The sequence below is a fragment of the Trachinotus anak genome, unplaced genomic scaffold (genome assembly GCF_046630095.1).
Source record: "Trachinotus anak isolate AG129_WGS33_773 ecotype Australia unplaced genomic scaffold, CSIRO_AGI_Tana_v1 ptg000011l, whole genome shotgun sequence".
NCBI classification, from domain to species: Eukaryota; Metazoa; Chordata; class Actinopteri; order Carangiformes; family Carangidae; genus Trachinotus; species Trachinotus anak.
In genome coordinates this window covers 22,748,348-22,770,934 of record NW_027273862.1, presented here as the reverse complement: position 1 = coordinate 22,770,934, position 22,587 = coordinate 22,748,348, and the positions used below count along the sequence as shown (strand labels likewise).

The 22,587-nt window shown below is 41.2% G+C and overlaps 2 protein-coding genes across 3 annotated transcripts; one reads left to right on the top strand and one right to left on the bottom strand.

Moving 5' to 3' along the window:
• The first annotated feature begins 697 nt into the window (after positions 1-697).
• Positions 698-13,681, top strand: scg3 (secretogranin III). 2 transcript variants are annotated; one of them, XM_071489034.1, is made up of 12 exons: positions 698-1,116; positions 1,935-1,987; positions 2,137-2,179; positions 2,379-2,606; positions 3,892-4,034; positions 4,359-4,517; positions 4,607-4,841; positions 5,235-5,351; positions 8,271-8,354; positions 9,154-9,261; positions 10,252-10,341; positions 12,772-13,681. In XM_071489034.1, the coding sequence occupies exons 1-12, from the start codon at positions 1,014-1,016 to the stop codon at positions 12,888-12,890; spliced, it is 1,482 nt and encodes a 493-aa protein (XP_071345135.1). In that variant the 5' UTR covers positions 698-1,013; the 3' UTR covers positions 12,891-13,681. The 2 variants fall into 2 exon arrangements, with proteins under 2 accessions (XP_071345135.1, XP_071345136.1); XM_071489035.1 differs by having other exon boundaries at positions 703-1,116; positions 2,379-2,594.
• A 95-nt stretch (positions 13,682-13,776) lies between these two features.
• On the bottom strand, positions 13,777-18,915 carry lysmd2 (LysM, putative peptidoglycan-binding, domain containing 2). The gene is made up of 3 exons (XM_071489036.1): positions 18,451-18,915; positions 17,402-17,748; positions 13,777-14,587 (listed from the first exon to the last, which is right to left on the bottom strand). The coding sequence occupies exons 1-3, from the start codon at positions 18,694-18,696 to the stop codon at positions 14,536-14,538; spliced, it is 645 nt and encodes a 214-aa protein (XP_071345137.1). The 5' UTR covers positions 18,697-18,915; the 3' UTR covers positions 13,777-14,535.
• Between the last annotated feature and the right edge of the window lie 3,672 nt (positions 18,916-22,587).

Below are 22,587 nucleotides of genomic sequence, written 5' to 3'. Positions count from 1 at the left end.
AAAGGCCACTGGAAAGTGAACCTAATAACAGCTGCAGAATCATGCACAAGAGATGTACGCCTATCTAATTGGCAATAGGCTACATTGATCTTATGAGAGCAAAGCGGTCATAAAACTGGCCTAATATGTCTCCCCCTTTGTTTATGTGCCTAATTGTTTGCTGTTTTATCAAGGGTTGCTATTGACTGGGCAGTGGAAGATCTACAACCATGACGCAGGTTGTGTGTGACGCACGGAATGGGTGGACTTTCTGCTCAAACGCTGCAAAAAAAAAAAAAAAAATTAAAATAAAATGCAAAATATGCAGCTCAGCATTTTGTTTACTCTCCTGCACACTTGCCAATATTATGGGTGAACAGTAAGCAAATGATTTGGAATAATTGCAGTGCTATTTCACATGATCTTTCTGAATTTTTCTGAAAAAGAAACAAGGAATTGAATTGGAAAATGTTGATTCAACCAATCTCAACTAATTCTTAAATCTTTTGGCACTATGTTAAATATTTTTGTTTCCTTCGTAGCCTATATTGTTTCCCCTGATTAACAATGAAAATATCACATTTTTAGGACTCAACATCCTCTGAAGTGCCCTGGTAAGATGGACATTTTTTGCAGTGGTCCCCTCCTCCTCTGTTAGGACAGAGGGGGCAGGTCTTGTTGTAGAGGGCTCTATTACTGCCTTGGCAGGTGATGCTGTAGCTCACACGGGGCTTGAAGAGCCTCCCTGTTTATCTCGTTATAATTACAGAGAGGTGACCTGGTTTCAGCACCGCGGCTCGTCAACAGCTCCAGTGCACGGCGGAGATTTGGCCAGCCCCTCCCCGCCCGGCGCGTCTGACAGAGCGGGTAACTAAGGTGCACCCTCGGCGGCAGTTTCAGAGCCGGCGGCCGGCTGGAGCGGAGCTGTCCACACATTCAGCACTTTTACTCCTGGAGGAGGGAACCAGACCACAGGCAGCAAGACAGCCAGGAGATATCTTTCTCCTGGACACTCCGAGACAGCTTATTTCAGGATGGCGTCAAAATACATCGGCCTTTTCGTCCTTTTCCAGCTTCTAGCCCTGAATGTAGTGAGCCAGATCTCTGCTTTCCCGACACCTACAGCTTCAACGGATGGTGAGTTGGCCATCGCCTCTAACCATGAGATAATAGCAACCTTGTTCCGGGAAGCTATTTTTGCACTGTACTGTAGAAATGTTGGCGAAAGCTGTCACCGGGGGCAGTCAGTGATTACAAAGGAGATTTTACAAACGCCACAAAGTGCAATAAGCTCATACAACTCTCCATTCAGCGCACATGGTGCCTGGGCTACTATAAGGTTCATCATTTAATCACTGAAAAACATTAAAAATATAAGAATTTCTACAAAGATGTTGATGATTACATGTTGTACACTACATGTAGGGGCAGTTAAAGGCATATTATTGGAATTTATTTATTTATTTTATTTTATTTTTTTTTTTGGCAATTTCTTCCCACCTTTGTTTAGGATTTAAAATGACTTGTGAACCGTTTCAGGAGCTCCCAATGTAAGATTCTTGTTGACCAACAAAAACAGCAAAAAGCAGCGCCTTTAAAGTTGAGCTCCAGCTCAGCAGCGACTGGCCTGGACGCCTGTTAGGCCGCTTGTGATCTATTTTCGCCGCACTTTAATCTTTTGTTTGATAATCCGATTAAGATCTGCCTTTGCCTCGGTGAGCTGGGAGAGCAGGACCGATCACATGGAAGTCTGAAAGCTATAGATGCAAAAGCTATGATGAAATAACAGTGGGGGGGAAAAAAAAAAAAAATCTGAATTGTTACACTTTTTAATAGAAGTGCATTGTCTCATCAGAAATGTGTTGTTTTTTTGTACAATTGCAATTTACATGTGTAACCTACAAAATTTGCTTTGAGCCACTGGTTCAGTAATTACTACATCTTTTCTGTTGCAGATAAAACTGTGTACAATAGACAGTTGACAGAAGAAAGACCACTACAAGAGCAGGTAAGCCTTTAGTTCTCTCATCCAATATCCGGCCAGATGGGCTTTATAGTCACTTGTCAAACAACCTAGTTTTTAGCCCAGCAAACATTATCAATCAGTGCTTATATCCTGGGTGGAAATTATTTGTTTAATGTTTGTCATTTCTCCAGATTGCTGAGGCGGACAGCGTGAAGGCTGCGGTCCAGTCGGCTGGTAAGAGGAAACTTTATTTCCAATCAATTAATGACTTTGCTTCCTCTGCTGAGTGGATTCATGTTGCAGCACTTCCAGTAAAACAAGCGTCATCTCTACTGAGAAATAACAACTATAAGAACCACATTCACATGAGAGGACTTCATCCTGACCGCGAGCATTTCTCCGGTGTGATCATTTTGTCTCTGCTGCCTTTCAGAGAGCAGGCGTCCCGCTGCCTCCAAGGACACGGAGCCAGAGCAGGACCGTGATGACTTGACTGTGCTCAAGTCACTGGCTGATGGCCAGAAATCAAAGGGGAACGCTGAGGTACCAGTCAAGACGGAGGAGCAGTATGTTCCTGATGAATCAGATTCCACCAAGAGCCGACGTCTGGCTGAGGACTACGACTCCACTAAGAACGGGATGGACGATGGCAAGTACCAGGGTACGCACACCTGTCACCGTCCAACTTGTCCTAACAGGCCCTGGGCCGGCATTGCTGGCAAAGACGCAGTGGGTTATCCACTGACCTCTGCGTTGGGTGTGAGCTTATGCGACCTTTTCCCCTATCGCCAAGGGCAGGCCTCATGCTGCACGCTCCACTCTATCACTGGCAGGACACCAGGCAGACATTTTAAGAAAGAGTAGTCAGAGGAAACACGTGTGCATGATGGGGATAAGCAGAGACAGAGAGAAAGAGTCAAAGGCAGAACACGTGCACGCCGGAGAGAAAGATTATCTTCTCCCTCTCAGACACTGCGGTTGTGAAAGCGTATGCTAGGCCACTGCGTCGTTTTACAGAAGACTTGTAGACAGGATTGAATTTTTCAACACAAATATCATCTCCATCTCGTATGGAAAAATGTATTAACAGTACAATGGTAAAGATGCACTCACTCCATCCCCAGTATCCTATTGTCGCTCTTTTTGGCCCCAGTATTGTTCATCAATTAGCTTTGACTTCATATTTGTGAGCTCGTTCAAAATGCATTTATGTGTTGGACATCTGGGTAGATTTCTGAACACAAAAGATTTCATCAGCACACATTTCACTGTGTGCGTGTGTAATTTGATATTCACTCCAATCATCAGCATAAAGCAAAGTGTCTGAGGTGAGGTGACTCAGACGCAAAGAGCTGAGTGCTACACTTCATCGATTCACGCAGTCAGCCCGGCAATGACAAGCAGCTCATCAGGTTACGCTACATCTAAATTTGGCGAGAGTAGTCTGGGTTTCATGTCATTTTTCCTGTGAGTGAGACAGAAACGGGCCTGCTGTTTGAAGGTAAAGTACATCACTGATGATTCAACCTGCCAATACAGGCAAGAGTATTTATTTTTATTGCGTGTGTGGACCATGTGAAGCAGCGGGGGTTGAGGCGGGGGCGTTATGTAAGAGTCAAGCTGTAACAATTGCACACTTCTTACTTAGTAATGCAGATAGAGATATGTTGAATGTGAGGACTAGACAGGAGAGGATTAATGAGAGATCTTCAAGGTCCAGGTTTCATCGTACAATGAAGAGAAGGAGAAGGAGCAGAAAAGATGGATGCATGAAATCTCCCACAGAGTTTGTACTGTTTGTTTGTTGGAAAATGAAAAAAAGTTTTTTTTAAAATACTCAAGAATATTGTCAATTTGATGTAACTGAAAAAATATATCCTGTCAAATACCTCCACACAGCTAATGAGCTTGTTACATATGATAACATATGTGTTGTCTCCTCTCAGATGACCCAGAGAGCTTCCGTCAGGTCGACGGCACTCCGCTCACAGCAGAGGACATCGTCCAGAAGATTGCAAACAAGATCTACGAGGAGGATGACCGAGGGGTGTTCGACAGGATCGTCTCCAAACTGCTCAAACTGGGGCTGGTAGGTTGGGACTTTGTATTCTTTGTACTCTGCCGTTCAATCAACACAGCACGCAGCGTGACATTTTCCCAATGGGAACTCTTCCTCTCTCTCTCTGCGTGCTCTGTTTCCTCACTGGGAGAGGCAGAGATGTGTGAATTGTGCTTTGTTCCATGATATTGGATGTGAATTACTTCTTTGACACTCAATAAGTAGTTTGGCTGTGTCCAAATCACTCCCTGAGGTGACAGTGATGCATGGAGGTTCACAATCAATACACGTTCTTCTGTTCTACCACACAGAACTGGTCTCAGTCTGTCTCCCTCTCTCTTCGTCATTCTGCAGATCACAGATAGTCAGGCAGATACTCTGGAGTACCAGGTCGCCGAGGCTCTTCAGGATCTCATCACTAAAAACGCCAAGAACAACGAGATCGAGGACATTGAGAGCAATGACCAAGACACCAGGGGAGAGCAGGACGACCAGGGTTCAGACGCAAACACGGTAAAACCTGCAAAGAAGTGATGGTAAACATAAATAACAATAAAAACCATCAATAAAAACAACCACAACAAAAACTCTGGCATTTCCAGGACACATGGGAGCCACCCAGGCGCCGCTACAATGACGACGTGGAGGAGGAGGAAGAAGATGACGATGAGATTGAAGACGAGGTGGACAGGGATGCAGAAGAAGACAGGGTGGACGCAGCAGACAACAGCTGGGACAAAGATACTGAGGAAGGCAACGAGGTGAGCCCTGAAGATGGGCTCCAGGACCTGCAGTACTTCCCCAACTTCTACCGTCTGCTCAGGAGCCTCAACTCAGGTAAAAACACAAACACACCCCGAGGCTGCTGCGACATTTTAGACCAGGGCCACAAAAACCATTGCCTGACATCCTCTGTCCAAAGACAGGAGTTCTTCAGATGAAGAACAGGACTAGATAGCTGTGGTTGTCATGGCAATATTGTTCTTAAGGATGAGTGCTTGTTTCGTCCTCCTTTGTTTCCCCGACCACATCTTCCTAGGAAGTGCAGATTAAACACATACACACAGGCACACAAACACACACACACATTTAATTATTTATAATCCTGTCATCAAGAACCCCACAGTCAAACAACATGTGGTAACATTCACACTGTGGTAACCAATTACATTAAACACATCAGTGCTGGATGCTGGTCGGCTGAACTTGCCCTCTGATTTGCTGTTGCAGATCAGGACACTCAGGAGAGGGAGACACTGATCACCATCATGAAGACGCTGATTGACTTTGTGAAGATGATGGTGAAGTACGGCACCATCACGCCAGAGGAGGGGGTGTCCTATCTTGGTAAGACATAACACATTACCAGCACTGTGTATTTGTAGCGGGGGACGTTCAGCGCCAGAACGTGAGACATAGAATCACGTAATAGAGGCCACAGCCCTCACTGCATTTGTGGTAAATAATATTATGTAGGACAGGCTGATAATATTGCACATTTTTAGCATGACAGCTCGTTTTTGAAACAGTAGTTTAACTAAATACAAGATAATCTTAACTCAAGGTCGATTTATTATTTTTTTCCAAACCTTCCATTCACACCTCACAGTCCTGATGTTGTTGACAGATCTAAGAAAAGTTCCCATAGAAACTGGCATTTTAGACCTTGACTTCAGATTATTTGATCATTTCTACTTTCTGTGGCATCGTGTCATGTTTATATGATCATATTATTGTGATATTATTAACTTAATTTGTGTGGTTTGTGAACATTTACTGTGTCATGATATATATATCAGTAAATATGTTAATAACATTGTGATATTGACTTCAACCATGTTGAGTCATATATGTGAGGCCAACATTTGGATGAAAGATTTAAAATTTAAGTTTCAATGATGCCACTGCATTAGCCAACTAGTGTACGCATTTCTCTGTCTCTGTGTGTTTTTGATTGTGGCCTGTGTGTTCAGCCAAGCTAATGTTTCCTTCAGTCAGTGCAGCGAAGTGTGAAGCCTGCACAGACAGATTAGTGTCAGGGGCACCCTACGTAACCAGGCTGGTTTTTATGGGCAGCCATCACGTCAGTAGTCAGTAGAAAGGTCAGGAACCTGTAAGGGACAGCTGTCATCGCCAACATCGCTCTCTGTTCAAATGACATTCAGGCCCAGGCAGAACAAATAGATTATTAATGGAAGGGCATTTAGTTGTGCTATTTATATTACACATAAATAATAATAAGATATTTATAAAAACAATATATTAGTTATTTATAAAAACTGTCTTATTGGACAATTATTTTTTCATTAACTGTTCGGTTAAATGTTAAAATTGTGAAATATGCCCATCACAAGTTTCTATAGCCCAAACTGATGCCTTCAAATAGCTTTTTTTTTTTTCAATCCAGCAATCCATAATGATCCCTGTAAATCACTTTACACAGAAAACAAGCTAATCCTCACATCTGAGGAACTGTTCGGCATTTTTCTTTTACAAATGACTGATTTCTATTAACCGATTTCTTAACTAATTGTTTCAACACTCCCACCTATTTACCACAGATCAGAAATAAAATAGGAATAGATTTATAGTCCCACTATAAAAGCCACATTCAAGTATTAGCTGTACAAGCTGGAGAGGGATTAATCAATACTCCTTCAGATGACCCCGAGCAGCAGCTGGTTCCTATACCGCTGAGCAAATGACCACTGCTGACATTATGCACAAGAACAAAACAAGCATATAACATTACTCAAGATGTGAGTTTCCTAGGCAACCCCTTTGGCTTTATGGTAGTATAGGTTGTGAGGAGATAATAGGACGTACGGAACACCATTGCCTAGCAACATGTTAATGCCCCCCTTCCCGCCTCCACCCCCAACTGGCTGTGATACTCCGATGAGTCACCCAGGTACACAACTGAATACACACAGCTGTCAATCGACAGTAATCTGCCTCAGGGTGATGCAGGCCTCAAGGTAGGTAGATAGAAAGAGAGGGATGTAGATGGGGAAGGGAGAGGATTTAAATAATGGGCTTCCACTGTGCTACAGGTGGGAGGGGGCGGCTTGGATACACAGAGAAAGCACCAGAGAAAGTGAGATGGTTAGATAATAAGAAATAATAGGAGGCTAGAGCAAATGTAGATGGGAGATGAAATTGTGAGGCTCCTTGATGTTCAGTTACGGCGCTGCGCTGAGCCTTCTGTTTCTCTTCTCTCTTTGTTGGGCTTGTGTCCTAATGTCCAACACTGTCGTGTGAAACTCCCTTAAGATCTGGACTAAAGTCAGAAGAAACAGTTCCCCTGCTCTGACTTGTCATCATATTTTCTCTGCATAAAGTAAATAATTTCAAAATATTTGTTAAGTTATGCAGAATAGTAATGCAGCTAGTAGGAGAGGTGCTTCTTAGGAACTTGAGTAGCACTTTACTATAATACTATACTTGAACTATGAACATGCTATATTTAATAAATTGTTTATAACAGACTGTAATGAATTTGTATAAATGATTATTCATGTATTTGTCAATAACTAAAACTCCTACTGTGAGGCACCTATAAGTGGAGGCTGGTGTATGAACAGATGATGAATGATAATATAGTAAACCACAATTCTACATTGATTAACATTTGAAGATGTCCATATAGCTGTGTTTGACGACATTCGAGGGTGTTATGAATCACATGTTAAATAGTGCCTCTAAATGCTAAATGAGAGGATGAAATTTCAGCTGATCTGTGGGATATGTGTATCTCCTGAACATCTGCTTCCACATGATGTTTAACCCTTTGCTAATCCAGAGAGGACTAGTTGTCTTTTAACTCCCTTTGAGCCATATGATCTGTTGGTGTCATTCCCTGACTGATTTGGGGTCTTTCGTATTTTCTAATCCCTTCATGAAAAACATAATAATACCCCACCCACTGTACTAGTTGTAGTAAAACACCCTGAGGACGATTAAATTGAATAGTAGATAAATTATTCCCATAATGATTTTGCTGTAATGTCCAGTTTAGAATGCTTAAATAATTTATTGAAAATTACAGTGGGGAAAAAACAAGGCTTTGTTTATCACTGTTGTCATACTCTTATACCCTCTTTTCATTAATTAGTTGGAAGCCTTTTTGTATTGATAATCACCCTCTGAGTCACACAGGAACAAGAGGCTCAAGAGGTCTCCATTAATCGTCTGTAGAGTGAGATGACGACATAATGCTGATTCACATCTAAATCTACATGTCTGGCCTGTTTCACTCATCTGCAGAGAACCTGGATGCCATGATAGCCATGCAGACCAAGAACAAGCTGGGAAAGTCTCTTGGGGCTCCTGACTTCACTGGACTCAACGGTAAACAGCTTCGGAAGTTACCCTCAAACATGTCAAATAAAACCATATGATTGTATTTGACATGGTCAGATGTGATTAATACATGGGACTCTGTGGACCTATATAGACTTAACTGCCACTGTTTATATTTATGGGAATCATTTCATTAACAAAAAAAAAATCCACCTTTTTTTAAGATAATGTGGACATTTTCACCTTCATTAGAGAGGACAGTGTAGTAACAGACAGGAAGCAAGGGAAGAAAGAGGTGTATGACATGAAACACAGGTCTAGGACAAAACCCAATACAAAAATACATAATATTAGTCTTATTATAGTTTGACATTATTCATAGTTTGACATTTGGGAAGTATTTGCTGTCTGCTTGTGCTTGCTTGCTTGTAAGCAGAGAGTTAGATGAGAAGGTCAATACCACTGATAATGACTCAGATCTGTCCATTAATTATAAGGCTACAGTCAGCAGCCAGTTAGCTTAGCTTAGCTTAGCTTAGCTTAGCTTAATGACTGAAAGCAGAGAGAAACAGCCAGCCTGTTTTAGTCAAAAGATGAAATCTATGTAAAAAATAAAATGAAATAAAATAAATAAAAAAAAAATAAAAGGTAGTTCTGTGTTTTATGTGGGCCATGGTCCATTTTCAAATTTCAGTTTTTGTACAGATTAAACAAACAATATGTAATTTGTTAAGTAGGCTCTGTTAGAAACCGTATTTCTCTAAATGCGGAACCACTGCTTATAGCAACTGAGCAGCATTTGTAAGGCTCCATGTCCTTTCATTTATTTATTTATTTTGTTGTACAGGCAAGAACATGGATGAGGATGATAACACCAAGGCTGAGGCCGCCAAGATGCAGAAGGAATATGAGAACCTGAAGGACTCGACCAAGGAGCAGCCATCAACTGAGACCAGTCAGTCCACAATTCAGTCCTGATGAGCAGTGGAGACATGAAAAGCTTTTTGTTTAGTGATCTGATCATTTGCTAAAATAGTTTGATACAATTTTTTCAGTCCTGTGTGCCTTGTCAATTTAATGGCTCTTTGTTTTTTGTTGTTGTTGTTGTTTTTGGCATTATGGTTTTATTGTTTTTTGTTTTTATGTGTGTGTGAAAAGTCTACAATAAATTCAGAATTCTCAAATATAGTAAATTCCCACCACATCAGTCCAATGAAACAAACATGTTCTTCACTCCACCTCAGTGAAAGGTCTCATTTCAGACCTTTTGTTTTCACTCGGCAGGGCTGACAGGACATAAACAACACAGTGCAGTCCAGGCCAGCCATAGTTAAGTCCCTGTTTGTCCCTGAACTAGGCCAGTCCAGTAAAACACGAAAGCTTGCTGTTCTCTGTTCATCAGTCTAATCCACACAAATACACACACAGACACGCATAAAAACGAAATGAAAAATGAAACCTAGAGCAGCATTACCACCAGAGTAATGCTGATCCTGAGCAATGTCAACAAAAACAGTGTTATCTGTGTGTTCAGGCTGCACTGAGTTGCATAATGTAATATCTTTAGAGAAAATAGGGCATATGGTATAATTCAAATTTAATCTGTGGTTAAGCAACAGTCTAATCTTGAATTAACTGAAACTGTATATAAACCACTGTACCCACACTGAGTGTCACAATGTGCTGCTAGTTTAATATAAAAGTATAATTCTGGCTTCCAGCATTTTCCCACTGCAACTGAAATGTAAAAAAGTAATGCATAAGTCTCGCTCCAGGAAAATTTAGTGGTGTAGGGAAATGATAAGTCTGAGATAGCACTGTCTTCCTGTTGAGTGGAAACTACAGGCTCCTCTGAGTGCTAATGTACTACAGAAGAACTAATGCAAAATGTTTAGATGATTCTCATGTCTCCTTCTTCTCCATTTCTTCCTTCTCGTCACTTCAGATCGGCCCGGCAAGTCAGAGACTTATCTGGAGGCCATCAGGAAGAACATTGAGTGGCTGAAGAAACACAACAAAGAGGAAGGCAAAGATGGTGAGACATACGCCCTTATTAAAATGCAGACCTGAATCGTGTGTGTCAGCTGAGTGATCAGTGTGTGCAGAGCAGTTACTCAAAACTGCTCTCCCTCTCCAATCTTTGCTGAGCTTTAAGAGCCAGAACAAGAAAACACCCTCATTTGCAAACCTTCATCTCGTCACTGAACTGTGGTGGGTCACAGACGGGCCTGACACGACGTACTTGAGAACAGAAAATTTGAAGCCTCTTTTGTTAGCCTCAATTTGCAATTAAAATAAGCGTGGGATACCAGGAGAGATGCTTCACTCCAGATCTCATGAATATGGATAATTCTTGATGAGTCCTGTCCTAATTACTCGTGATACAGCTGCCTTGTTCAGAGAAATAAAGGCCTGTTGATGTATTCCCTCCTACCTGTTCCTCGACATTTGTTTGCATTTGGGCATGTTTTCATGTGCACGTACGTGACTGTGCGTGAAAAGTAGATGTAGCCATAGATATTTAACCTGCTCCATATCAATCACAACAACGCAAGATTTATAGTATTTGTGAGTGGGTATTTATATTTACAGTGTTACCCATACTGTAAATGTCAGCATTCAGTGTATGACACATAAACTGCATCAGTCTGCAGAGCTGTGAAAACTGTGGCAGTGTCACACACAACAGTGCACCCGTCTATCAGGAGAAGCCTGCTGTTGAGCTCTCCTCAGTGTAAAATCAATGCCCAGTGGTGCTTAATTAAGCAGAAGAGAATGAAATGTTAATGAGTTCTCACTATCCAGGGCATCCGTCCACTGATGATCATCACAGTAGGACATTTCAGACAAAAAAACAACAGTTCCAGCTCAGTGAGATTTATATTTACTGCCAATCCTCACCGGCCTGATCTAATCTGAGCCAATCAATAGTCGAATCAGCCTTAAGCGAGTCAGGAAAAAAAGCATTTAAAACACAGAGGAATTAGAGATAAAAAAATAAAGTTTGACCTAGATTCTTGAGTGCATCTTGAATATGGAAGAAAGAAGCTTATGAGGCTGCAGAGTGGAGGCGAGCAGAGGGGCCGGAGCAGCAGGGAAGTTTTGTTTGGTGCTCATCTCCGACCTAGCTCTATATAGGACACCTCATTAGCATTCAAGTGGTTGTCTGGGACAACAGGAACCTCCCTGCCTGCCTGTCAGTGATCTGGGCAGAGGAGACAGATAATGGTCTCAGAACAGACACACGGAGAATCAAACTGTGCTCCCCAAATTACCCAATTTTCCCATAGACATAGTGAATAACTAAAATGATTCCCCATCAGGGCCCACTTTTCTAACACTCCATGTACCATATTAAACTGCTTTATATGTTTCTCTTCATCCTTGTTCTCTCTGTACTTCAGACAAAGTACAGCTGGAGGAGAACAAAAGCCTTTTCAACCAAAAAAACAGTGTCATAGTAACAGAGGAGGCGATGAGCCATTTATTGTGTTTACTCTACCAGAAGCACCCATTAGGACAATCTCAGAGGACTCTCTGTGTGTGTTTGTTTAAATATATATATATATATATATATATATATATATATATATATATATATATGTGTGTGTGTGTGTGTGTATGTGTGTTTACGCCTACACACTACACAGATTAGCCAAAGGAGCAGATGGACATTGAGGCAACATCCTGGTTTCGGCTCTTGGCTCCTCACAGCCAAGATTGAGAGAAGCAGTGCAGTCTCTAATCACATTCTCTTAATCCCTCACACACGTCATGTTTGTCATCGGCAGAAGCAACTATCATTTGGAGCAATGCAATAAAAGCTATGAAATGTCATTAGGAAGGTGCAGAGGTTGTTGTGTGACTTTCCAGCTGTCCTCTGTCCTTCTGCTCCTCCTTTATTCAGAGTCCGTCAGAGGAGTGGTGCAGCAGCTGTTTGCCTGCACACTGAAACTCATTTGTTACCGTGATGGATAGTACAGAGTTAGATGATGTTCGTCTCTAAATATAGCCACATCCTACTGTGGCCTTATGGTACTGATTTGTCTGAAGCAAGATGAATACAAATGGTGCTTCAAGAAAGGTTAATATAGTTTTTAAAGGTGCATCACGCTCTTTTACTACATGACATTAACCTGGTTTGATGTTGGAAAGTACACTGAAACTGAATTGGGTACAAGGAATCATTTCACTATAAGAGGTGTAACAATTGTGTTTCATTCTGTGATATCTTGGCCATCTTATTTCATGCTCCTATGTGTTATCTTCTTAACCCCAGACAAACATGCTAACTCTGACCCTAATCCCTGGTGATAATGAATGACCCGATTACAGCTTGTTTGGGTGTGTCATCTTAAGGAGACGGTGCTTGCAAGGTTTTGATGTCTGATCTATCCTTCCAGCCTCATGATCTTCCTCCTCTCCAGTTCGTAATCCTTTCATCTGCTGTGTCTGATTTTTCCAGATTATGACCTGTCCAAGCTGAAGGACTTCATGGACCAGCAGGTCGACTCCTACATCGAGAAGGGCATCATCGCCAAGGACGAGGGCGACACCATCAAGAGGATCTACAGCAGTCTGTAACGCTGTCATCCGTCCTCCACCCCGCCTCTGGCCTAAAACACAAGACTGAATTTGGCACTAAGATTTCCAACAGAACCCTGACTATTTACAGTTATTTCCCATGGCATGGTGAAACATATACCGTGTATTCAAAACTACCTGCTTAGGGGAACTTGTTTGCCCTCCCAGACATTCCCAACACATAGCAAGAAAAGGGATTTAATAGTACTATCAACAAAGCAGTATTTACTCCTTACAGCTCCCTAACTGATTATATTTGCACGCCGAGATAGCAGAGTAATAATCGCTAGAATTACTGAGAGAAATCAAAATATTTTATGTAACAAACTCACACGCTAGCATTTGCTCCAACCCAACTCCTGTGAGAAATGAATGTTATGAGAGTATGATGCTGTAGCTTTGTCATCAACTCCTGTTTCCAGAACTTTTTTGTTTTGTTTTTTGCAACAAAATACACATATATCAAATTGTACTCATTATGTGTAACCTGTCTTAGCCTGTTCTGTTTAATTTTTTTCCAGTATATATGTGAGATCTTAATGTATTCTTGCTTTTTATTTACCGAAAATATATTTATTGTGTATCATGTCAGTGCCCTCCGTACTCCTGTTCTGTTCTGCTGTAATTCTTGGGGCCCACTAGGGGGCAATGTCTGTATCATCTACTCTGCATGTCTCTGTGAGTTCAACATTTACATCTCTGTAGAGACACAAGATGAAGTATTTTTAAATGTAAATATTTGTGATTTTTTCCTAAAATGTAAAAGCAATTAAAACATTGCCTTTTCTTTACGTGTGTACTCAACTGTGATAAAGACGCAGCACCGACAGAACACCAAGATGCCCACAAGAAGCTGCATTGTCATGAAAACACTTTCATCTTCATGTCTGGTTTAAATACGTATTTATTTTTCCTCAAATAAAACCAAATTGAATTTTAAAAGCACAATGAAACAGCCGTTACAGACAGTTTTCCACACACATAAATAATGCATTCACACTTCAAAAATAGAGCAGTCCCTTCAGTTCCCAAAGAAAAAAACAAAGCTTCTATGAGGCAAATGGAGCAAAGGCTTGAGTCCATCCACCGCCTCTGTTTGCGGTGTGCTCATACAGGGTAAACACTGATGAGGAAGGCCTGAATATGCTTCCCAATGATACTATTCTAGGAGGGGATTGAGAACATCAGAAGCAGTTAGCAAGTCTGACAAGCTAATCCTTCTGGAATTGCTTAGCGCTCTGTGTCTGGGAGTGTATGCGTGTGTGTGTGTGTGTGTGTGTGTGTGTGTGAACGTATGCAGCAGGTGGGTTCTGTACAGCAGCTTCAGAAGCATAAGATGAGTGGATGGGCAGGTGTTCTGATGCTATTAATATCAGATTGCTCCTCTGTGCTGTTAAGTCTCCCTTTAAAACTGTACAAAACAATAATAATCATATACGTCATAATAATTGCATATCAATAAATAAAAGGCAAACATGACACTTTTGTTCAACATGGTTTGGTAAAAGCAAACAACATAAAAGGAAAGAAAAAAAAACAAGGACGTTTTGGTAGTGTTTGTGTGTGTGTTTGTGTGTTCGTGTGTGTGTGCGTGTGCATGTGTGTGTGTGTGTCTGAGACCGGGCTTCAGGTAAACAGACTTCCTCTATATCTCCTGGTATGATGTTGTGGGGGCCGTGTAGTTCTCCTCATTGCTCCTGCAAATGAGAAAAAGATTTACAACCTTTAATTTTTTGGAACTTTTCCACAGTGGAAACACATTTTAACATAATTGCACACACACACACACACACACACACACACACACACACACACACACACACACACACACACTCTTTCTCCATATGCTTAACAGGTCACCACAGCGTCTAGGTGAGGGTGTGAATAATGGATGAGGCTAATCAAACAGCCTGTGTTGTTCTCGGTCACAGCTGAGGACTCGTCTAGCCAGAGACGGGCCTCTCACTACAACACACCAATGTCTTGGGCCCCATCATAAAGTTTAAGATTTTTTTTTTTAAACTTACAGCAATATTAGAAAGGCTACTTCAGAAATGCAAGTCACCATCAGAGCTATTGTCTATGCCCAAATGATTCACAGGGCTGAGATAGAAAAGTGTAGCTGCTGAGAGGTTTTATTAATTAAGGGATGAAATACGGAAGGATCAAAATCAATAGAGGATGGAAAGAACAGATTTACACCATCACTTTGCAATAGAAATTGAAGAAAGGAGAGAGAGCAGTAAAAGTAGGATGCTTAAAGAAAGTTGCTATAATGTGGGGGATTTTCTCACACAGTAGACCTCTGACGGGAAAAACGTCCCGCAGGAGCACAGAATCAATCTTTTTAAAGGTCTAAGAAAGTCTTCATGGAGGAAGCTAATTGGTCAAATAGATTCCAAAGTTATTGATTTCTTTTAGGGATGCAGTGGAGGGCAAACCTGTCTAATCCCACACTACTCAGCTGTTTGAACCACCTTTAAGTAAATTGTGCATTTCATCTTGCCCTTTAGTTAGTGTGTGTGTCAGCAAGAAATCTCTAGCTATATCTACATTTAGATGAACTTTGGTGAAGTTGAAGTTTAGACTTTAGATCTTGTTTAACTGGACAAAACAGAGAATAAGACTTGGTCCAATTTCCTAGGGGTATGTTTACAACGTCACAAGAATTTGACAGAACAACAGCTATTGGGTGTTTTTTAATAACCCTAATATCCTCATAAACTTTTCTTTTAATTATCCTTTATCATCATTTTATAACTCCAGTTTTTGTGTTGCATGAATAAAGAGATCAAAGGATTACAATAAATAGAAGTGATAGGAAGGGTGTCTTCGACTATAAAAGCAAGTTGCAGGATTGCACATTACTGATTACCAAGTTTGGGGAAGGATGTGGCTACACCATCAGGTTAAAACATGTAATATGTAAATCCATAGTGGTGTCATAGTTATTATATCAATCCATGAGATTGATAAAGATACAAGATCTTCTAGGGAAAATGTTTCAACCAGCTGTTCCATTAAACTGCTCCCTACAGTTTAGGTTTAGGTTTGTTTCATTCTCAGGAGAAAGCCAAACAGGCACACGGCCTGTGTTTGCTCTGGGACTGTGTGGAAACAACGACGCAAGCCTCTGTTTGTCTAAACAAACAGAGACGTGGCTGGAGTCAGACACTGGGCTTAACATAAAGCTTCAGCTTGTGGGTAAACATTTAAAGAGAAATTAAAAACCTTATCTTACACATTTAATCGAGGCATGTGCCTCGCTCAAACAAAACACAGGCCTAGAGTTATTAATAGGAAATGTTAAGCAGTCAATGGCCATATCATAATGAAATACTTGCAACGATATTGTTCTGAAACGATGACAGACAGTATTCACAATATTAAGCAGTACTTCAAACATGGACCAAGTATCAACTGGTTATCACTTGATGATAATAAAGATAGTCCTATGAAGGGCTTGAAATGTGGTTTTTAGTATAGTTAGTAGTATAGTTTGTATAGTTTGTTTATAGTATATGTAAAGTATATATAGTATATGAAGTATATATATCACATGGTGACAGAACAGTGGTAACAGAAAGTATATATAATGGATAGTTAATGCTGATGTTGCTGCCAGAGCAGTCAGGTAATGTTACCCCGAGGCCGACAGGAAGGACGTTAACATAAGAGCCTGTATCCGCTCTGGAAACACAACAGTACCAGCAAAATACTGTCAGAGAGCCTGAAGTGGAAAAACGGTGCATGTATCTGTAGAGGAGACTGCTGCAGTCCTGAATAAACTGATAGTACAGACAAAGCCTATTTCTCCGTGAATGGGTGAATGCCAGGTATCCATTACTACCTCACTACCGAGCAGACGTGAAAGAGCTCCCTGTCTCAACATGCAGCGTCAGGAAGACATGCTCAGTCCTGCTTTAGCAAGCCAGACCTCCTGCTTAAATGCCTGACTGTTGCATAACGTGGCATCTGACTAGTACATCAGGTCTGGAAAACCCTGATGTGTTCCTGCTGACGGGAACTTCTGACAGTGACCTGCTGAGCTCAGAGACGAGAGTCAAGGGCCCATTTCCTACAAGCATTTTGAGCCTAAAGTGATCTTAGTCCCGTCGAGAGAAGATCATCTGCTTTTTGGAAAAAGGGGGCTGTGAAGAGTAACAACAGATACTGGGCTTCAGTGTACAAATGTAAATCCTGCAAACATGGTAACAACACTCGCAGTTTGGCAGGCAGAAAAGATGACTCAGCGTTCCTGATCTTTAAGTGGACAACACCGAACCAAGAAGCGGCTGCTGACAGGTTCCCATCATTTAAATGAAGCAAAAGTCAGCGCTCATCCCCAGAATGAACACAAACTGACTGCTCGACAAGCACGAGTGTGATTGGACCATTAGGACGGCGCTGATCCAGGCCACAGTGAGCGTTCACAGCCCGGTCTCAAAGCGTGTTCTCGTCAACACAGAAAAGACGGAGCAGCTGGCAGTTGGTTTTTTTCATCACCTCACCTTACTTCCTCTTCTTTCAGCCTGCGTGCAGCCTGCTTTGACTGTTTGATTTGCAAGTCCAGTCTGTGTAAGAAGTCTTTGGCTGACAGCTCCTCTGGCTGGGGCTGGGGTGGTTTGGAGTCCTCGGGGGGCGGGGAAGGGGTTGGCGAGGGTCCCTCAATATCCTGCGTCATAATACAAGGTGCATCTACCTCCTGACATGCTGCTTCACTGTCCCCGTCGGGGGACTCCAGAGACAGTCCATTGAATATGGAGCGCTTCTCTGACACCACAGGGATGTTGAGGCTGTTCCTCAAGAAGATGCAGTCGTTGCTGAACAGCTTGTTGGCCCTCTTGATTTGCTCCATCTGACATATCAGGGCGACAACAAACAGGACAGTGTTAATGCTGCTTCTCTGTGACTACCACCACGACCAAAACCACTTCTCTTTTTGTCCCGTGCCTATCACATAAACCCTTCACACAAAATCACTGTGTCACAAATCACATCTCTCTCTGACTTTGACAGCTGTGTGCAGGAATATTGTCTGTCTCTGTTATCCACCTCCTTACTTCTAAACAATCTATAATAAAGATCGTGTTGCATTTATTGTGAGCTCTCACACCTGCCACCCCTTTTCACCTCAGTAATCACGGCGCATGTTGTGAAAAGTAAAATCACGGAAGGCCCCCTTCCACTAAGTGAAGTGAAATACAGGAAGGATTTGAATGTGTTTTCATTGATGCTGAAACTCTTACGAGCACAGGCTGTTGCAACACTGACTGCTAACGGGCTTTAATGAGGCACTTCTGGCCTTAGGTTTAATTAGGTCCATTAATTGATTTTAAAGGGGGAATCAAACTATAATGTGCCTACAGATCAATGAACACAGAAGTATTTTATTCATATAATAAAGCAAATGGGCGTGATGTTGTGGATGGCTCCTCCTGTCAGTGAATACACTGATGATGCAGTTCGTTTCCCCCTGATTTCAGTTTCAATCAGATTATTCCTGTAAAGGTGAACATCAAACCCAACTATCACTGCAGTGCCTGAGAGCAAACCTTACCGTAACACCGTATTTGAGAGCAATCCCTTGCAGGGTGTCACTGTCTGAAACCCGATGCTCTATGAACTTCTCCCCCAGAGAGGCTGTGACGCTGGCTGTGCTTCCGTACGAGCGGATCTTGGTCCGGGCCAGGCTCTGGGACAGTTCGCTTTCTGACTCAGAACCGGACCTGGACCGAGGGAAGATGGGCTGACCAAATCGTCCTCCTCCATCCCGCATCGGCAGGACGGGCGAGAACTCCGCCATCTTCTCTTGAATAAACAAAGATGCCCGGTTGCCTCTGTTTGCTTTACCGCTCCCCTTGACTCGCCGCGGCGCAGTAAATCGCTGATTTAAGCGGCAGGGGGATTTCCATCCCCGGTCTTGTTCGGCATGTCAACCCGGGGGAAAACAGACATGTTTCGGGGACCACTACCTCACTGCTCGCTTTTGTCATAGATCCCTTACGTTGACGTAAAACCGCACGCAGCGTCAGAGCGTCCGGGAAGAACATCGAAAATGCGGTTTCCGGTTGCACTTTCAAAATAATTCACAAGAATTATTACATTACACAAAATAGTTGTAATTTACTTTCCAGCACAAAAAGGTGGAGTAAAAATAAATTACAGTACAATTTGTATTGATTAAATTATTGTATTAAATAAAATTAATATATTCATTTACATCCTCTGGCCTAGCTTATTCCAGACTTATGTTTTATTAGCTAAAGTAGCTAATGTTAAACATGAACATATTTTAGTAAATAAACGTGTGTCTAATAATGTTAACTCCAAAATAATTATTAGTTACCAACTAATACAAAACTGGTCCAGCTATTTGGACTCAGACTTATGCTGGTTATCCCCTTTAACAGAAAGATACTTGCTGTTAATTGCACTGATTTGCAAAAACAGCAGTAAAATAGTCCCTCATTAGGTGGCTACAATGAAAGGTCATCAGGTTAAAGATTAAGTTGGTTCATAGTTAACTCATTTTGCTTGTGAGCAAATGATGAATTAGGGCTGGAGAGATCTTTTCGCATTTGGTGGAAACATTCAGCAGGTATCTGTGACCACTAACCACTGCATGTGACATCTGGAGTCAGTGCTGTAAATTCAGAGTCACTTTGGATGGAGTCTGGGAGGAACCTGGTTCATAGTCCCATGACCATAAGCATGACAGAAAATAATGTCTTTTCAATTATCACCACATGGTAAAAGCTATGAAAAGGAAGGGATTTTCCCCAAGCTGGGGTATAAGTGTCATAAAGTCTGTCAAATGAGGAACTAACTGTTTATTCACCAAAACAAATTTTTCCAAAATTCCCTGCCACTATATTGACGTAAGTAAGAACAAAACATTCACCTTTATTTTTAAAAAGGATATAATTATGAAAAAATATATCTTAATTTTATTACACTCAATTGCAGTGTCTATATACCCTGCTTCAAAATTATGTTTTGACCCATATGATATGGTTTTAATGCAAAAGTGAGTCCATGTTCAAGAATACATAGTTGTTGTATGTTTTCACTTCTGGCTGTACTGTTTTATATCAAACTAATTTACAATGTGAATGTCTTTTTTTTTTTTTTTTTTTAGTACATTAATGATTTCATTGTATGGCACTGCCAATAGCCTGAGCGATGACAGTGATGACAGCAAACATAAATTACGTTTCCTACAATTTGACAGGTAATAAAAATCTCCATTAGCTCATCTTTTTTTTCCACGTGGTATAATGAACACTTCATATCATGATCAGATATCAACCTGCAGCTTGCGTGTGAGTACTGCATCGTGTGAGGACACTGTAAACAGAAGAGCAACAGGTCAGTTAATCATTGTAGTAGGATAAACGAAAGGCCGTAAATGAACTAGATTAATCCCAGTTCAATAACCACGTTGTGTGATAGCCAATCTGTGAACTTGCTGTAAAGAGCAGAACTCCTCTCATCGTGTATTCATTACTGGACGGTAGCTGGTGGAAATTTTCAGTACCTCCTGTCCCTGTCATCTGTGCACTTGCTGTGGCTCATGATTATTCAGAACCCAGAATGGCACTGAATTTTCTGAGGCTGTTTGTCCTTTTTGGATTACTGAGTTATGAAGATAATACCATGCAATAACTATGCAATAAAATGTGTGCCATTTTACCATTGTATCATCGTACAAGTACTACATCATTTTATAGTAGTATTAGTGAAAGGTGGTAACCTAATTGAACTGTAACACAAAGACTGCAGGTGCTACTTTAGGATGCAAAGGTTACCCGCATGAAATCTAATTTGCTGAGGAACAAATACTGGGATTCAGCAACAAGTGGATTCAGGATCCTGAATGATTCATTTATTCAATTAGCCTCTCTTGGTTATAGATGATCCTGCTGTAATCTCACTGTCTGGCATTTTCTAATGGAAATCAGGTAATTAAATTTATGTAATAGTACAAAGAAAGACCAGGGGGAGGGAGCTCAACACATTAATTATACATAATGTTCTCAATGTGAGATGACACCTTTTTAGATTGAACTGCAAATTAGTTCATTGGTAATGTTTTATTTGCTCCACATATTTGGTTTTGACTTATCCAGTGTACACGGATACAAGTCTGCTTAAGTTGAGAGGAGGAGTTGGGTCTTTTTTTTATTTGTTTTGTTTATTTGTTTGTTTTTGTGTATTCAAAAGCATAAAAATTATGCAATTCCTCCCCAAAATGTTCAGTGTTTTTTAAATAAATACTCAAAAGAACAATGGCAGATTGCACCTGCAAACTGAGTACGGTGGGAATCAGTTTAGCTCACTTGCATCACCCTACCTTCTGTTCTTCGTATAGGCGAAAACAAACAAAGAAAACAAAGGCTGGACGAAAATGGGGACAGTGAGTCATCTGTGACAACATTACCATGACAACAATCTCTTGAGCCGCCTCCTGATCCAACTGCACCCACAGGTCTTAGGAGAGAAGGTGTTGTAGTGAGTGCAATATGATGCTGGGAGGGACTGAGGTTCATTTTAGTCTATAATCATTGGAGGAAAATAAACTGTGTTGATCAAGTGCATTAGATGGGAGCTTCTCTACATAGGTAGTTAAATAATCTATGGATTACAATAAATGGAATTTACGTGTGTACATAAGGTTATTGTTAGGATGAGGCCACCTACAGGATATTTTTACCACAATGTATTTTCAGACCCCTACTGGACATTTTGTTTGGTATTGCATCTGTGCCAACCACCAGATGGTGCCAGTGAATCACAAGTCAGTCCTGTAACTTTCTGAAACACATGAATGGAGTGAAACGTGCCTGTCTTCGATAATTTAAAGCTTTAGAAAACTTTAGAAAACTGCATGTAAGGGTCCAAACACTTTGGAAGAATCGTTGAAGGGAACTGGTTGGTTTGGTTTGATTTGGTTACACACACACTTTGTTCAGGGTTGTTTATCCAAAAATATGTATCACCCCGAGGGATTGTGAAAGACTGAGTAATCATAGTACAGCACTTTTTAATCTGGATACTAAAAAGAAAAATTGCCAGAGGGATCCACTCCTTCATATAATAGATTTATATAATGGTTTAGATATACAGGCAGTTCTTTCAATTGTAATTTTTTTCTAAAAACTAAGCCCACAGAGAGGATTTCAAGAGCCAGCCATCATTTATAATTATTTTTCCACTGTGAACGGGGATTGCTCTGGCAGTTTCACTTGGCAGAATGTGCTTGACGTTATGAAGCTAATATAACTTACTATTTTTAACACAAGAGGAAGGAAAATTAATACGGCAGTGTTGCTTTGGCTGCCTTGTAGTGGAGATGGCTGTTATTCCTATTAAAGCTGACATTTAGGACGGGACACACGTTTTATTCATTAGGGCTATTCAGGTCGTATTATTCCCTGAGCTCTCTGATTTTAAAGAGCAATATCCCCTCTATCACTTTGATATAAACAGTGATCCATCTGCTTTCTCTGATGATGAGACCAAAGGCACACTCGGCCAGAAAGTTGCACAGACTCAGGCTTAGAAGGATTAAATCAAACACACACTCACAGATGTTGCATATTTCTTCTCAGTATCCACAGTTTGCTGTTAGGAAGATTATATAACCCAGTCAGATGTGAGGCAGTGTTTGAAGGACACCGTCACTGCTCTTGTG